Source organism: Hirundo rustica, chromosome 5 (genome assembly GCF_015227805.2).
Source record: "Hirundo rustica isolate bHirRus1 chromosome 5, bHirRus1.pri.v3, whole genome shotgun sequence".
Classification (NCBI taxonomy): domain Eukaryota; kingdom Metazoa; phylum Chordata; class Aves; order Passeriformes; family Hirundinidae; genus Hirundo; species Hirundo rustica.
The window spans coordinates 59,092,609-59,111,908 of NC_053454.1; the positions used below are offsets into that span (position 1 = coordinate 59,092,609).

The window sequence follows — 19,300 nt, forward strand, 5'->3', positions numbered from 1 at the left end:
GCATGTGATTTGGAACATCCTCAAAACAATTACACAGGTTTTGTTTTTGTGTGTGGGTTTGTTTTTTGTTTTCGTTTAAACAATGGAGAAAGTTGAGGGGTTTATTAATTAAAAATAAACATTATAAATGAAGCTTCCAGCATTATTTTCATTCTACACATGGCAAAACTAAACCCACTTGAGTTTCCTAACATTTTAAATCAAGTTCCTCTAACTACTTGCATGCTGCTGAACCTTTCATGTTTTTATGAGCCCAGTTCAACTTTCACTAACAACTAACTTGGATCAGGTCCAGCATTTAACTGTAGTTTAGAAAATCCTTTCCATTTGGGTAAGGACAAACACAAGGGACCTCACAAGAGTATATATTATGTCACTTTATCAATGCAAAATTTTGTCTACTTGCAACCTATTTGAATGCCAGTTATACCTTTTCTATTATTAATATCTTTAATGTTGCTTTACAAGCTGTTCCTTTTTATATTAGCCTACTTAAATAAAATCCAAATAGGAAGTAAGATTTCAGAATGAAAAAAAAAAAATAAAAGCTGAGATTTCATATTATTTTTATATTAGAGATTTCTTTTGAAACTTCAGTGTTTAAGAAAATTTCTCTAGAAGAGAAATAAGCCAGGCTGTCTTGGCTTTAGAGCCTTCTCTGAGTTACATAAATATTTTCCTTCTATAGATACGGCCTCCACTATCCTCCTACAAAGCAGCTACATTAATGGAAAATACACCTGCTCTCTGTTGCTTATTAAAGTTTCACCATTCCAAAATTCGACTCCTCAGATCTGCTACAGACACTGGCAAATGAGGGCTCCCTAACATCTTTCAGCCAAACTGACCTAGATAGGGAGCCAAAACATTCTTTAGGTACTTAAACTAACCAGGAAAGGATCAGGTGAGCGCAAGCACGAGACACTCTAGCTCTGATGTTTTTTACTAATGGCCCTTTACTTCATGCTTCAAAAGCAGAACAATTGTATTGGTTTAAATTGCAGAGTATAGAGTATTCCTGGCTATTTGAGAATGAAACAAGGAAATTAAAACTGGCTCTTTACTGGATTTGGTTCTAGTTGATTTTATTTGACTCTATACATCACAAATGTTACCAACACAGACCTACAGACCAGCAAGTATTTACCTAAAGGGGGACTTTGTAGCTAGCACAAGCAGCCTTTTAACTAATGAAGACTGAGAATAAAAATTACAACCCAAGAGTTCTGGGGCTTCTCAAATTCCTTCACGAAGAGACACAGGAAAAATAATGCACAGTCCTTTATCATTGAAGGGTGGAGCAACCATCCGACGAAAGGAACCAAGTGCCCAGTACATTTATGACTCTTGTGAGCATGACGTGGATTATCAAAAACCTGCATTTTTTTTTTGCCAAGTACATTCTCTTTTCTTGACTGATGGGCTATAGCCTGGCCTCTCCTTAAACCAAAAGGGCTACACCTGAACTTCCAATTAAAGGGTAACAACTGGCAGATGTGAGGGCCCATCTAGCAGGAGGCTGATGCTGAGCAGATGGGCTGGGGTGCAGTAACCTTTTCCATCAGTTTCCACCCACCACTTTTGCAAAGGCGCATAATCACCAGGAGCCTGACACCGCCCTTCCTCGGGCAGCAGCACGATACTCCCTGCAGAGCACAGAGCTGCTATCATCGAACTGGGACCAGAACAGGGCTAACCAGAGCCTGGCTAGCTCCACAAGCCCACACTGCTCACTGCTGCTTAATGAGATAGCTTCGACAGAGCAAACAGTGTCAGGGGTTTCCACTCCAGAATGTTTGTACTTAGCAGCGCAACTGACTGTGCCATTTTCTGTGCAAGTGCCATCAGTGGGACAAAAATTTGTAAATTAGGTCACTAAAATAATAACTTTTGTTAGAAATAAGGCTTTTTCATGTAATTTCAGTTTAAAGCACAGCTTCGCAAACATCTGTTCCTGAACAAAGGCACAGTTAGAGAAATCTGGTGAGAGATAGGAAGAAGAGGTGGGCAGCTCTCCTTAGCTACATCCCCCAAGTTTTGGAACCATGTCTTCAGATTTTTTCTATAAAGCCTAAAGATCTGTTCTAATGACTGAAACATCACTAATTTAATAAGGTTAAAAAAAAAAAGCTATTTCTAGTTACTAGAGCAAAAAGAGATGTGTACTATTTCTGTCATATATTCCTCTGAGCTTGTCTTAACCGCTGAATGTAAGATCTTGTATTTCACATTACATGTTTCGTACCACATAACAAACTATCTTTTTATTTGTATAAATGTTCCTCTCTGATTTCTGAGTATTGTTGTTACATTCCTGAGTCTATTTACATGCTTTTTGAAAAATATTGCCCTGTAGCAAAATTAAATTTATCACTTCATGAATCACTTTTATGTCCTTGTATTAAGAAATAAAGAAGGTCATTTTCTGATGCATCTTCTCAGTACTACACATTATACTGTAAGGCTTTCTTATGCTCTGTCTTATCTCCTCTCTTCTAGGAACAAGAGACTCTTTCCTCAAACGAGAGTTCCTCCAACATGCATATCTTTCTCATAAGCTTTCTGTGTACCCCAGATGGTTTTGGCAACATTACTCTTCCTCATCCTAGGAGTGGAGTCTTGCCAGGGAAAAGCACTGAAAGCAAAGCCTCAGCTGACTTTTTTTTGTGTCCTTCCATGTAGGGCACAGATGGCCAGGTTTCCTCAGCCCCTCCCCTTCTTCAGCTGAAAACCACAGCTCCATGTATGCAAATATTACCAAAATCTCACTTCCTTTTCCAACACTTAGGATGGAAACTGCTCTACACTGACTCTATTACAAATCCTTTATTTTGAGCTACCCACCAAACTGAAGTTTAGCAGCATGTTTTCCCATATGATCCATAAACAGACATAAAAACAAATGGAACAACACCATATCCTACCAGCTCCCTCACCAGTACATTCATTGTATGCAAGTCCTGACTTCCTTACAGGACAAACAACTTGGGTATTTCTTTGCAAGGCAACTTCCAACCACAGACTCTAAGTTTCAGTAAACAGAGTAAGAAACTGCCATCTCTTTCAAACTTTTTTCCCTCCCTTACCACTACTGAGCTTGTGAAGCAATTTTTACGTGTTAATCAAAATTCTTGATACATTTTCAGCAGGATCAGTCCAGGCACAGCATTCGCAGAACAGACAAAGAGAAGACAGACAGATTTAGTGAACACCTGTTAAATGGGGCAGTGGCTCCAGCACAATTGTTTCCCACTTCATTTCACACAGTAATAACTTTAATGTCCTCCACGGACCCGCTTTCAAACACCAGTTCTACAACATCACACAACGAAAGAGCTGAAAACAAATTTAATTGTCTAGATTGCTTCCAATCATCTTCTTTTTATTGATAAAAGCACATATACCTACTTGAGTGGGGTTTTTTGGTTGGGTTGGGTTTTTTTGGTTTTTTGTTTGTTTGTTTTGGGGTTTTTTGGTTTTTTGTGTTTTTTTTTTTTTGTTGTTGTTGTTGTTTTTTTTTTGTTTTTGTTTGTTTTTTGTTTGTTTGGTTGGTTTTTTTTTTTGGGGGGGGGGGTCTGTTTCTACTCAAACTGTGTTATTGTTCAACATTTTAGAATCTTTCCCAACCGCATAACATTCTCCTCCATGTTTTAATATCTGTCTTTGCTATGGTAAATTCTTTTATCTCATTAGAAAATTCACATCCTTCATCACTTTCTTTAAAGTCCACAGTTTTCTTTAGGCTTTGTTTCCTTTTACACATACACATATCTAGGCCCTTCTTACTATTTAATCTCTTCTTATTTAATTTTGCTCTCACTTCAAATATTTGTAATCTTTTAGTTTTATTCCTGCTCACCTTGTTTAGTTTCAGACTTCACTAAGACAGATACATTACCCATAAATGTGTAGTGTCCTAAAAACTGGAAAGTAATTAAAGCTGTTTTAAGAATGTGATAGGTTACGGGGTTTTTTCTAAAGGTTAGAGAATTAGGCTACAATTATTTAATTCCTTGGATTTCCAGAACTATAAAGTGTGGCAATCACTTTGATATCAGCTTCTTTACTATTTTTTTCCACAATAGCAAAGACAAACAGTCTGTGATTCCATTCATTTTTCTTCATTCAGGAAGACTGGCATCTATCCCACTTTCAGAATTTATTGAAGTGCAAGCATGTGTGGGCTTTTTCAAAAATAATTTTACACTGTTTACATTCTTGAAGTCCAGAGTTTGGTTGTAATTCCTATAAAGTAACTTGCATGCAGTTTAAAGAGATGGTAGGAACTGCAAACAAGACGTAAAGCAGGAAATGTTATGGAAAGAACAGACTTTAAAAACTCTATTTTCTCTTCATAATTACAAAGCTGGATTGGATAGAAAATAGAACAATGCTCTTGACCAGCAAATGATGATCCACAACCTAGGTTACTGTTTTCATTGAAAAGGCAAAAATCCAGTTTCTTTCCATCATCACATATATTTTACTATGTATTAACTTTGTCCTGCAAACACATCTCTCCAGTGTATTCCATCATAAATATGATGCAAATCCCACCTTCCAATATTAGCCTATTTTGCTGTATTATGAAACTCAAACTGAATGCTTTCAGCATTCTTACCTCCTGTTCAAAAGCATGGTTTGAGTGCACTCTCAATTACTTCCTTCATATTCTTCAATATATTTGACTCTCTCTGTATAGTAGTCCTCTTTACAAATTAAATCAATAAAAATTCATACATGAAAATTAAGCAAGCCACTATTCCAGTGGAACTGGATTTAAATAAACATGAATTTCTGGCCATATTTCTTAGATGGCACTTCAATAAAAATAAGTTATTCTTATATACAGGGAGTCAATTGTACACACAGAAAAATTAGTCTACATTTTTTATTCACAGATTTTCAGAATCTTTTCTAATAGGCCATATATCACATTTCCTTAGAAATATTTCCTCTTTGCTTTTCAAAAATGTCTTGTATTGAATGATTTTTTTAATTTTCCCTCCACAATACCCACAGATTAGGTTTTCACCTGCACCAATTACACCTATGTGTGGTTATGCTGTCATTGCTAAGGTTATTCTACACTTATTTTCATATCAGATCTGAATAAAGTGCTTCAGAGTGGGTAAAAAAAAATCTCATTCCCTTCTCTTTCTATGCTAATAATCAGATCTGTACAAGATACAAATCAATCAAAAGACTGCTTACAATCACCCAGATTTTTTGATTCTGGCCTGCACACAAATGTTTCTATGTCAAAGACAACAAAGGTTCTAACTTTCAGGGAGTAATTATAAAATTGCCAATAATCCTGCACAAACACAGATGATGAAATTGTCACGTGTGTGCTGAGCTGGCAGGAGATGACCCTGAGTAGCGCAGGAACACAGATTTACCAATGCAGCACTTAGCTCTAATGCAAAAACAGGCAGCTTTAACCCAATGCTGGTATTCCACATGGAAAATTTGAAAGAGAAAAAACCAGACAACCACTAGAACTGCACACTGCAGTCATGGAAGCACTTCTCCAGGGAAGGAGGAATCCTGCTGCTTCATTCACACAGCAGCCTACATCCCCTTCAGCTGTTTAAGAGACCACCTGCGCCCCTCTGCCTGCTAAGTGCACACACAGTGGAGCCTCTGTGCTTCCCGGGACTGCCTTGTTTCCATAGGGAAAAAAAGCTTTAAACAATAGCAACCTTTTTTACAGATGGAACAAAATATGCCAGCAGACTGGACCTTCCACACCCAACTTTGCTGAAGAATACTATTCCTGACTGGAGTTAGACTGCTACATTTCTGAGACTTCTATGGATGGAAATGTTCATTTTGCCTGATAGAAGGAACCTTACTTCCTGCACAAAACGTTTTTTCATAGCTACATCATGAAAAAACATAAAATGAACGTAGCATGGTGCTTTAAGATTCACTGGCAATAGTTATGTTTAGACATATAGCTGTTTTAATTGCATTAACATATAGCTATTTTAATTGCATTACACACATTTGTAGCATAGAAATAAAAGTATTTGTCAGGAAAAGCAAAGTTACAGACTACTTTTATAGTTATCTTTCCTATAATAATTTATGAAAGTGGTTTTTGCTAAAAATTGTAATACTTGTAGAGTTAATAGACATCCTCCATTCAGAGGATATTGTATAGATCTTGTTTTGTATCTAGATTGTAATATTCAAAGAAAAGCCACATGAAACCACCAAGTATCAGAAAGAGAAATGGAAGCAACAGTTCAGAGTCTGGAAGAGTCTGAAAGAACTGATATCAAAATCCTCAAATTCTGTGGACATCCCACGTCAGCTCGGATTGCTGGAAGCACCTCCGTCTCTCGGTGTACACAGCTCCATCTGCATTCCAGCTTTTTAACACCACATCCAATTCTGTAAAGACCAGAATCTCAAAGCAGGTGCTGCACAGATAGCAACTCCGATGTTGCTGGTTAAGCCTGGTTTACATTTTACCCTTTTTCCTGCTCTCTAATGTTTTTAACATATTGGATGAGCCAGCTGTTATCGGGAATGCACAACTAAGAGTCTAGCCGTCTATTACTAGTAATTCCACTCCTAAGTCTTAATTCACACAGTTCATACTACATTATGGTATGATTTGCTGTAACACATTTTCAAATTCGCAGCTGTGGAACCAGGAAAAATCCCACAGAGCAATTTTTCCAAGATAACACAAAAAAAATCCAGTACGTTCCACGTTATAGGCTTTAACTCAGTATCTGTATTTGACTAATAGCAATAGTTTCAAGAGACTGAAAGTAGCATCATGTTTTCAAAACCAAGTTTTGTTTTTTCACCCAACTCACAAAAAAACCCCTGCAGTTCTCATCATTGTCATGTGTTAGTTGGCAGGGGATAGTCTCTTTCAGTGTAGCCTGGTGGAGCTGCCTGTGCTAAAAAGTAACGCCCCATATCAACTGATAATGATCCCCTAATTCTCACTGGAGATTTTTCTTACCTTAGATGGTTCTTAACCCTGATTCATTGCGCTCCACTAAAATTTGTACTGGGGCAAATGACTGCCCTACCCTTCCTCTCCATTTTGCTTTTCATGGTTCTGCCATGGGTGCTTTTGTGTACAGCATCTTTATGTATTTAAGCATCACATTTATTTCAGAAAGCATCCCAGCTTCCAAACACTACATTTTCAATTATTTGAAAACTGGATTTCAAAACTTTCAGTCCAGCACAGTAATCTCATCACTTTTCTAATCTGTCTTGCATTTTGCCCAGCATTGAATGAAATGGATAAACCCCTAATCATGAAAGGACTAACTCTGCAATAAAGCACTAAAATACTTAAATTGAGATACATTGAGGAAAGCTGTCTTGACAGACCTCAACGACTTCATTATCATTGAAGCAATCTAATTCTCAAAAAGCTGAGGCTCATCAAAAGCTGTGTGAAATTTAGTTATTATCTGTTGATTAATAGTTTCAAATTAATTCTTCACAATTCAGACATCCAACTTTCAATGACAAGACAAAATAGATTACTTTACCATGCAGAACAGAACTTCCTTATTGGGATTTTTAGCTATTCCTAACTATCAGTGCCAAGCACAGGGCTTTTCCCTGGGTTTCACCTGGTCTTTGTGAATGTCTACTTTTTCATGCAGGAGACAAAGGGCATTTAAAATTTCTATCAGTTTGAATGGTGTAATTATCCCTAGGTCCAACATGTGAAATTGAATTTCTAAAATAGAAAACTATTCTAAAGGAGACTAAGACTAATATAACTAAGACTATGAAGCCGAGAAAAGATGCCACAAAAATCTAAGTTTTAAAGGTTATGTCTGTTTCTGTGTCTGACAACTGCTGCTCAAGGTTTTGTTTAGGACTTCTGTATCCAAAACACATCTGAGCATCTATCTCTTTATATTCTCCCAAGTTCACTTCCCATTCCTATTTCCTATAGATCTCTCAGAAGCATTGGAGATCAAAAAGTTGTTAGGCATTTTTCATTAGGTATCAGATGAAGTTTGCATCCTCCCCTTTGCTCACATACTAAATGCCTAAAGATACTACGATTTGGAAACAGTTAAGTGAGGAGGCAACAGCATGTTGAATTTGAGATTCTTCTGTTTTGTTGGGGGGAGGAATTATAATTTTATCTTGTTTAAAAGCCTGTGGGATTTTTACTCTTATTAAACTAATACTATAATTCTTACCACACACGTATTTATAAAATGAGGGATTTAGACAATAATACAATTATTGTTAACTGCACCTGTGTAAACTGAAAAATATTTTCTGATGTTTCAGCAGTTATTTCATGGCACCAAACATAGTACGCCTGAGCTTTGAGGTATATAACAGTGTTTTAGAATGGGAAAAAAAAAATCCCTTTTCCATCAAAGTCTGGACTGTCTCAGAGACAAATACCCTACCCCCCTACTGATTTGTGTTATTATAAAACACTGCATATCACAGACTAATTCAAAATACCTACTATATGAAGAAGCAACAGATACACTTTGGAGTTCTTTGTATTGCTTAGAATGACACCCTGATGCTACCATTTAGCTCGTGATGACACTCCATCAATCAAAATCCAGTTTTAATTATACGCCATTCTGCTTTTTCTCTCAGACCAAACACAGAGGAAATGCAACAACCTATTTCAATTAAAATATACACTTTATAGAATTAAAAATAGGTTGCAAATCACTTTTAAATCAGCTATCAGTCTGTCAATTAATGCTCTGAACCCCTGCTATTGACCCAGTACTGTACAAGCTGTTATTATGCACTGTCCTACATATCATCTGTTCCCGGTGCTGCTCCGTTCCAGAAAGACAGACAGCTGCAACAGAATATCCCTGTTCAACCTGAGGACCATCTGACTTTAATTGTAGCACACAGCTTGATGTGGGCCTGGTTATGAGAAGCCGAAGTATCGCACTGTAATAATCTGGAAAAGCAGAAACCTGCCAACACGAGGCTGCAAAACAGGGACTTGGGCTGTCTGGCTGCCTGACGGGCTGCAGGAAATATGATTAATGAGCAAGGTATAATGATATCAGGAACCCGATTAGCACCACAAAAAGGTCACAGATCAAAGTAGTATGCATTTCATGAGCTCCAATCGTTCTATAAGATCTGGGGACTTAAAGAGGTAAACTCAAATGCAAAGGGAAAAAAAAATATCTGTGTGTCATAGCTTTCAAAATGAGCACTTGAAATACTGTAATCGCTATTTTGGGTCTGAACCAGGAAGCAGCAAGGAAATATTAGCTGAATACATCAGCCTATGCCACGTTGTGGCAAGCTTTTCTTGCTTATATTAGTGTGGATGTGAGCTTTAAGCATTCTTCCTAAGCACACCTATTCTACTTGAAGAAGAAATGATGCTGATTTGATGCTGATGGTATTCAATCCACCAAGAATTAACATGGAAAAGCAATTCAATATTTGTGTGTAATTTTCTCAATGCTATACCATTGCAAAAGTGGCAGATCACAGAGGGCATCATCCACCATCACCAGGCTAAGTTTAACAGTGTCAGACAGAAGCAGTTAATGTAGCTCATTGTCACAGAGGTTTAAATTTAATGCTACCAGACTGACCAAAACATGGTATCTTAATTACAGAAACAGTATCAGGGACCTACAGCTGTAGGTCCTACCCATTTTGTAACACTGGACATCTTTTGGGTGATGTCCGGCACACTTTAATACCAACACTTGAAAAATTATTTCTTACTCTTGTAATTAGCTTAAGCCTTAAAAAAAGAATGATCAATTTTTCTTCTGCCCGATTAATACTTGAAAACTGTAAACATTCACGCTGAGAATATTGCACAAGTGAGAGATCTCAAAGAGAGCTGCAAGAAAGGCAGACACGAGCAGCAGATTGGGAAATGAAGGGAGAATGAGGGAATGCTAGGTCAGAGCATACAGAGAGGTGAGGGTGAGAAAAACCTGGCCCAAGGCTCGAAATGAGGAAAAAATAATTAAGAGCGAACACCTTAGATGAGGAAGGAAGTGGGAGATTGAGAATAACTACACAGTGGGGAAAGCCAGATCTGTAACTAACAGAACAAAAGTATATTTTAATGCAAAAGCTAAAACACCAGAGCCATGAGAGACCAAGGCCACCATGTGCCTTTGACGTGTCTGCTCAAGAGCACAGCTTTGCATTTCCCAGGTTATTCTGAAGCACCAGCACGTGCCAAGCTCACAGAGGCGTCAGGCTACCTCCCTTACCTATCACCTATCACCACAACTACGATATCAAAAGCTGAGTTTCAATATGGCTTGCCAATCAGTCCTGCTAAATGTTACTGTATTTCATATCTCATTTAAATAAAATTTGCACATTCATATGGATGAAGGAAAACAGTAAATCCACACAATATTTGTTGTGATTACACCACTGCCTGCAGGAATCTAGGCCACACAGCATTTCTGAAGACCATGGTATCATGTCACCAGTAAAAGTGTAGCGTAAAATATTCTAACAAACTCCTGAACCACAGATTTCTTCTGATGGTTCTCCAATGTTATGAAGTCTGATGTGCCACCAACAACAGAACTTTTTTGATTCCCATTTCCTAACTTAGGAGTATCAGGATGTTATCCTGATAAGCCTGGTATCTGAAAGGTTTTTGAGAGTTTCCATGCCTTAATTCAGTATTTCCCAGCTAGCTGGCTACTACAGGAAAACTGCATCCTCATATTTCAAGATTCGCTAGGAAAAGCTTCTGTTATTTATTTCACAATGCCATCAATGCAGAACTGTTTCATTTTGAGAAGAGCCTAACACAGCTTTTGAGAATGTGCTGAAACACCACCAGTGACAGCGTAACAGTTATTCTATAATTCATTGTACTGCCCAGAGGGCACAGCGAAGACAGGCAGTGCTAATAACTGCATTTCCCAAAACAGGGAAGAGAACACTAACAAAGGTTTGGGAATGAAGCAGGTAAAGGAGAATTCAGTTTGATTTTCTTGTAAAAAAGGCTCTGAAAAACATCAATTTAATGGCAGAAATGGAAGAGGTGGCAGAAGATTGGAAACGCCTCTGGGGAATCATATGGACACTGAAGTTAAGACACCTCAAAATCACATTTAAGTCATCAGAGTGACAAATATTTTTTTGATTAAACAAGCTTTTTCAAGCCATCTGCAAAGGCTTGAGTGATGGTTTCATTAGCTCTTTAGAACCACAAAGCTGACACCCTAGAAACAGGGTAAGATCTCCTGCATATTTAGACCACACTCAAACTTTTTTGAGCAAATCTAAGAATGAGAATACTATATCCTTTTTTCTTGCTACATTTGTAAATCTGTATCATCAGATAATTTCAGACACAGTTCTATGTAAATTATAAATATACACTGCAGACAAAGATCCAAATTATTTCAGAAGAATTTTGCAAGCCAAAAGTGACTGGGCAATAGAAGAGAGTCATCTTACCAGCCTGTTTATGCGCACAAATTCTTCTGGGGTTTTGGCCCACGGTGGAAGTTCAACATCAGACACCACTGTTCCATCATCCATCACTCCCAGATTGTAATTGTTGCTGTTGACAAATATCTCTGGGAGGTAATAAAATTCAGGAATCAATTCCTGTAGATAAATGAAAAACAATGCCATGTTATAAATTCTGTCAGAGGATGCACCGCATCACGTTAAAAAAATAAATGATTAGGATGGAATTAAGCTAAGAGAGTATAAAATTTTCTCCCACAGATATCCCCCTCTCCTTTCCTAGAAGGGAGAAATCCCCTTTCTGCACTTTCTAAAATTTAAACCTGTAGATATCGTAACTCCTTAGCATGCTTTTAACATGTCAGAGGAACTGAGACACAACAGGCTATAAACAAAAAATGTCAGAACACTGGTTCTGGTTGCATATTATGCACAGAGAAACTTATAAAGTAGAAGTAATAAACACCACATGGTACAGATAACATTTAGTGGAAAGGTACAGACATTCATTACAGATGTTGTGGAAAAAAAAGTTGTGGAAAACTGATTCTTTCACCTTTTAGTACAATACACACTTTAAAGCGCTAATGCACAAATGGCAGTCTGCAGCTGGCTTGAAACTTATACCATAGCTATTAATTACAAAGGTGTGAAACCCAGTTAAATTTTTATTCTCTCTAATTCTCTCTAAGAACCTAACGTTTAGGCTATCACCTAAGATTGTTCAGTGCCCAGAAATAATTTTTTGGTAAATTCTAAAATACCAGGATTTATGCTACATGTTCCGTTAAAAAAACCAACCAAACAAACAAAACCCCACAAAACTTAATTGAGTCAATATTTTTCTCTCACATAAAGTTCATTTACTCAATTATGTGTCCAGTCTATAAATTACAGGGAAGAACCATGCAATAATTCACACACAAGAGGCAAAAAAAGGCAGGGATTTCACATGGTTGCAAGGTCTGCACTAAATTCCTTGTCAGGATCATCACTGCTGTAAACAATTGATGTTTTTGATGTTCCAGGCCCGTGCTAAACAGGACTGGAACACAGCACTAATATCTCCCTGGCTGGCCTGCTCTGGCACCTCTGCTGGCACAGCTACCATGGCTGAGGAAAAAGAGTACAGCAGTTGTGATTTCTAAGTCTTCTCAGAAAAACAAAGTATTAGTAATGGCTAAACAAAATATTTTATTAAGTAGAAAATGATACCTTCTAGTGCAAAATTGAACATAATGTGCTAAGAAGGAAAGTTACTCTCAAGCCCATAAGGATTTTCTCCTGGATAAGTGGACTGTTTCCTTGTTTTGCAAACAGACCTGCAACTTCCTAAGCTGTCATGCATTTTATAAAATACACAGTAGGTAATACATAAATTTATCTAAGTTAATCGGATTAGAACCTTATTTGCACACTTTTACAAAAATATCTGCAATGTCCAGGTATAACACTCAATAGAAAAAAGCCTATAAAGACTTAGCACACATATTTCTGCCCTACGTTTTTAAGGTAGGTTGGTTGGTTTTCTTTTCTTTTTTTTTTTTTTTTTGTGGAACTTGATGTTGAGACTTAAATACACCCAATAAACCTGGCAATTTGACGGATTTAGAAAAATTGAGCCGCTAAATTAGAGAATTTACTTCCTTTGTAAAGAAAAGATCAATAGACGTAATTGCCTCAGGAAGTGTATTTCATAGCAAATGAGTGGTGTAAAAATGGCCTCCAGTACTGCAAGTGCAAGCTGCAGGCCACTTGAGAAGTAGGGAAAAAAAAAAAAAAAAAAAATCAGAATACCCCAGTGGCTTTGTCTGCTGTGGGTGGAGGATGTAGCCACGCCAGGAGCTGAGCAGATCAGACCTGAAACGCAGCCCTGACATGGGTCAATGGCTCAGTGGTCTCCCAGATAGCCCCTCAGGGCCAGCTATGGCATGAGCAGCTTTCCAAATGGCTGAGTGCAATGAGGAGGTCATCAGATTGTGGGCAAGGTCAAGCCGAAGTAGCCAGGGCAAAGACAGGAAAGATCAAGCAGGAATTAAGCTATTATCACCTCCATCCTTGTGTGAAACACTGCTTGGCTTTGGATTGTGCATCTTTTTGTTTACACTCCCCTTAATTAACTAGGGTGAAAACATGCTTCTGTACCAAACGCTCGACAAGGAGTTGATAAAAAAGAGATTTGAAACTATTTCACTGCATAAGTGAAAGAAGAAGAATATAGAAGAAGAAGAATGTAAACACTCTGAAAAATAAAGTTTGTAAGAAGTAAAGTAACACGGAGGTTGCTACAGTTTTTATCATCACAGAAACCAGCAAAGAAAAAGCAGAGACACGAGACTATTAATTTGATAGCAGCGTGCGCCACAAATATGAAACCATACTCTGGCTCTGAACACTTAAAATACAAGCTCATTACATATGTTACCAATGCTTTTATTTCTTCTTTAAATATGTATCAGCTATTCATTAGTTTCTTTCAAGATCAGAAAGCATTTGGCTTTCTAGACCACATTGTTTTCATTAGGTTACACAGGAACAATATGCTGGAAACTTCAAAATTATCAGTAATTTCTACTGGTTTGACTATTAGAAACTTTTCATAAAGCTTTTCATTACTCCAGAAATGAGTTTTCAGAAAGTTTTTCACTGTCACCGTTACATTTCTACAAAAGGAGCTTCTTTGTTATGTGATTTTTTTTTTTTTCTCTTGGCCATGTGCTAGCACTTACCCATGGAAAAAGGGAGTGCAAACAGATGCATGTGGCCATTGGAAATGAGTTGTATTTAGAGCCCAGTTTCAAAGCCTCTATACAGGTGAAAATGACAACATTAGTTAGAGGAAAACAGCTTGTCCTCAAACCAGCAAAACAACCTGATCACAAAGTATTAATTTTTATCAAGTTAACCAATATTCTTCATGAATTTAGTAACTGCTGTCCTTAACAGTCCTTCTCAATGCTATTTCTGGGGTCTTCTTGTTTCTTAACATCTTCACATGACATGCACAGATTGACACTAAGACAGCAGATGCTGACCCATGTGTGCAACTCCAAAAATGACAGAACTTCCTGGACACACAAGTATGTTAAAAAAATCAATGAATGTGTTTTTCGCTTGTTTTGAATGGCAAGAGGAAGGAGTTACTAAATGTTTCCACACAAACATCACATGAAGATGCAGGGCCAGGCAAGAGAGGCCAGAACGAAGAATCCTTTAATATCTCACCAGGAACAGTGACAAGGAGTGGACTAACACAGGGCAAATGCAGCCTTTGCATGGATATTCTCTCAGCTTCCTACAGCTAAATGGTCTTGAACTAATCCACGTTTCTGATTTGTAAAACCATTAAGCATGGGTTCCATCCAAACTGTAGTTTTCACTACACAGGTTTTCCTTTGGCTCTTCTAAAACTGCTTCCTGACAGTTCCAGTGGATGGTCCTCATGCCCATTTTGTGAAACCCAGTAAATGTGACTTCCTTATTTGCTCTTCTATGCACCCTCCAGGAACTACAGACTCCATATGATCATCACATTCTTCCTCAGGGGTCTCTTTTTCCAAGCTGAAGGATTCTAGTCAGTTTAGGTTTGCTCCCTCTCGAGGTCTTCCCTTCCAAAATTTTGGTTGCCTCCTTACTTTCTCTAAGTCTGTTGAATGAGTTCCTCCTGAAGTTCTCCACACTCAGCACATGTACAGAAGTGGTAAAACTGCCCCACACTTCTTTTACTTATATTTTACAGAAAAAGCCAAAACATCTATGCGATTTGTTGAAGCTCTTGTTTTAAGGCTTGTGTTTGGAAATTACTTTCTGAAATTTCCCTGTTAGAATTCACCATTTCTACAAGGCAGAGACAAGAAGTCCTCATGGTATGCAATATTCCAGTCATTCTGCCATGCTTTTCACTACAACTGATGAAGGAGCTCACAGACAATATCAACATAACACACATTTAACACACAGTATTTACTTAAAAAAACCCAAACCTGCCATATCAGGATTCTTATTAAAACCATTTATAAAATTCTGCATATAACTGAAGTACAATCTCTCTCTAACAAAAATTGCCCTATAGCACAGGAAAGCAATGATTTCTAAGGAAAATTCACTAAAATATTTACAAAAATGCAATATCAACAGGATGTCAGCTTAATGGTGGTAATTTATTTTCACAGAGCCCACTATGCACAAAAAAATTAATACAAGATACCTTGTTTCATTAATGCAATTAAATGTTATTTTTTCTTTTGTTTAGAAAATAACTGATGCATTTTGAAGCAGAGTTATATGATCTCCAAAGGTCTCGAGAAACAATGACCGATCCCTAATCCTATTAAAACATTTATAAGATACCAAATTTTCAAACTAAATTATTTCACAATCATACGAAGCAATATTAAGCCTATATATAACCTGTCAAGCAGAATAATAAAAATGCATATTAGAAGTCTAGACTTTTATTCATATTGCCACACTTTATTTCTTCTGTTAGGGACTTAAATGGCACTCAAGAAATATATACTAATCTATTAAATTAACTCAAATTTCATTCTTTCATCACACTTCAATGAAATAATTTTCAAGACTGTTGGGAATATGTATATATATATATATATAAATCTTTTACTTTTCACTTAGAATCTAAGATTATTTAATGGTATGTATTGACCATATTTATATACTAGGGAATTCAGGTTAATTTGACAGAGGAAGAGAAAATGTTGCATGTATAACTACATTCCTTCTCCTTTGGACTTCAGAAGACTTGTCCATAACTTACTCTAAGTATGATATTTAAACACAAACAGTTTGGAGTAGATACTGAAACTATTCGCTTCATTTTCAATAGAAACATGGCTGGCTATACAAGAAGCAGATCACAGATATTAGATGAAACTTTCTGATCCACACAACCAGATGTCTGTATTTTTAACTACTGCAATTCCCACTGATTATCATGCACAGATCTGACTGAATTTAGAATGTATTTTCTTTATTTTTAAAAAACACAGAGAAGTATTTGCCTGTTATGGATCTTAGCACAATTTTACACTAAACCAAACCTTTTATGAAAACTAAATATCTGCATCCTAAATATGTTAAATATTTTACTACACCAGACATGGAGTTTACTATTAAAAATCTGAATTTCTAGGAACTTGCTTCTGAATTTTGCTGGTCATTGCTCTTTTTGTGACTACTGTGACATGAAATTTCTCCCATACAAAGGTCATGTTGTCGGTTTGACAGCAACTTTATTCCAGTAACTTTTTGAGACTTTAAACATGATGCTTGATTTAAAGAAGAACTGTCTGAAACTATGTGCTGCTAATGAGTTTTACAATAAAGTTAACTTGCTGAAACAGCATTTCTGTACCTAAAATTCAGCTGTTTAACACTATGAGGATCATGATTTGCCAAACACACCTGCATGAGATACAAATTCAGATATTCAGCACCACTCCCCCAGCCTTACAATAGCTGCTGCAACTGTGTGTCATATCACAGGATTTCACAAATTAATGTCCATCTTACGGTGGAACAATCTAGAACAGTGTGATTGGAATTTACTAATGTTTTCTTTAATATTATGGTCTCCTAGCATCTCTTTTTGAACAAAAAATTAATCAAACTCACCAAACACAACCCAAAGCACATGAAAAAGAAACAAACACAGAGCAGCAGAGGAAAAGGCCTGAAGAACAGTACATAGCTCTATACTAGTGACTGTAGCTTGGTTAAAAATTGTGAAAAAAAATCAATTTCATTAAACCAACATAATTCTCTTTTCAAAAGGATGCTGCAGTAGTGCATGGCGAAAGAAAAAGCAGCAAGGTGTTGCTTTAATTTTGAGAAAGACCTCTGAGACTGCCCCTGTCTCCCATGACATTCCTACAAGCAAACTAGAGAATGGAGATGAGATTGGGTTACAATAATGTGGGAGTAGCCAAGCTGGAAATCCATATTCCAAGAGCAGTTATCAATAGTTCACTGTCAGACTGGGAGGACATGGTAATGGAGTCTGCCCTGCCCTTAATACCAGTCAATAATCTCATTAATGGCCTGGCATAGAAGGTGCAGAAGTAAAATTCCAGATCACCATGAGAAGGATACACAGTTTTTGGAGGACAGCAAGAGGATTTCAGATGATCTTGAAATCTGTATATATGGTACTAACGAAAAACAAACAAAAAAACCCCAACAAACCCTGAAAACAATCAGCAAACTACAGTGGTACAAGGGAAAATGCATGCAAATTGCAACATGGGTACATGGGTTGCAATTATATGAGAAATAAAGTTACTGCAACAGGTTAGCTGCCAAACCAGAAGGAAAAAGTGCTGCTGAACAAGTGCAGGCAAATACTGCCAGGCTGTCCAGGTTTGCTCTTCCTATAGTATTAACAAAACTAACCAGGATTGTTTGCACCAATAACGTAAATTAATGAGTAATTGAGTTAATGGTCATGCCTATATAGTAGTACTTTAAAAGTACCAAGTGGTACTCTCACAGAACTGAAATACATTCAGTATCCTTCAGTGCAGAATATTTAGCTTAAAAACACAAGGTCAATCATGTAAATGTACCAGTCCTGAGCTAATTAGTAAATAATGCCAGAGTTGGAAGCGTGACACTAGCAAACTTGCAAAGGATTTTAATTTGCATTGCTCAAATAAATGGATAGGGAGAACTAGGAAATTGAATTTTATGCAACATATCACCTCTTGAAATCAAAATTTGCGGGGTTCAAGCAAAGGTTATTCTACAGAGAAGCACTGGTTTCGTGCTTTGATCATCAATCCGAGGGTTTCCCAGGATATTGACACAGATTGATTGTGACCACACATATGCTTCAGCTTTCTCTGCTGAAGTGATATCAGCCAGCAAGACTTCTCTCCAAAGCCAGCTCCTGTTAGTCCTGCCTGTAACATACAGTGCTCCCAGCCAAGATTAACGATAACCTTAGGACAGCAGCATCAGTAACTGCATTCATTCTTTCCACACGAGAAGCAAGGAGAAGCCATTTCTTGTAATCAGCTGAATGGTTCTAAGGGTCACAATTCCTTCAGCTGGAAGAGGAACAAACCCTTATTTTTCCTTTGTGCCCCCTACTTGCTAATAACTAAAGGAGCACAATTATGTGTTCCACTTTGTTCAGGCTCTTCCATGCATGAGTCAACTAAACACATTCAAGCAATAGGAGGTTAAAACGTTCCAATGCTGCACATAGAATACATATTCTGCATTTAGCCATGTATTTCACAAACACTTGCAGAGTGTTGAGAGGCAGAGCACCGAGTATCAGGAAACCTGATTTTCACAGCTGTATTGAAATATGGGAAATACAGGTATTTCCAGTGAAGATGGAACCATTCAAACATTTTCCTTCCTATTTCTTTAAACGTGTCCTAGGGAAATCTCAATCTCATCCCCCTTTCTGACTGCTCATCCAATCTCACCAACACACTCCTGTAGTCAATACTCACTCGGATGCTCCACAGCAGCATCACGTAATTCACAGCAACTCACAGTCTTAGGAAGCTGTAAGCAACTCCAAGAGCTCCTCCTTCATGGTAGGGATACCTCTAAAGGCAGCACCAGCTGGCCCATTTATCGTTTCCAAAAGGTACCTAAGCATTTCTGAAAACTTCTCCCTACACTGATTGCCAGGGAAACATTCATTGCTTTTATTTTTCTGTTAGGAAGGTCACTTTGATTCTAACCAAAATCTCCCTGATATTTAACACCATTAATTCCTATCCTATGCATGGGCAGCAGAGATATTTTTTTTCCTTTTTTTATCTTACAGCAGTCTCCGTGTATGAAGGACACAAGT

At 37.4% G+C, this 19,300-nt stretch overlaps 1 protein-coding gene across 7 annotated transcripts in view; it reads right to left on the reverse strand.

Annotated features, from left to right (window-relative positions):
* LRBA (LPS responsive beige-like anchor protein) overlaps positions 1–19,300 on the reverse strand; it is a 366,633-nt gene that overhangs the window by 80,200 nt on the left and 267,133 nt on the right. For 6 of the 7 annotated variants that reach the window (XM_040065850.2, XM_040065848.2, XM_040065849.2 and 3 more), the window contains one exon: positions 11,452–11,604. In XM_040065850.2, the coding sequence (XP_039921784.1) occupies positions 11,452–11,604 (153 nt within the window). Of the gene's footprint in view, positions 1–5,715; positions 6,403–11,451; positions 11,605–19,300 lie in introns of those variants that run through there. The other variant, XM_040065851.2, reaches the window with a different exon arrangement.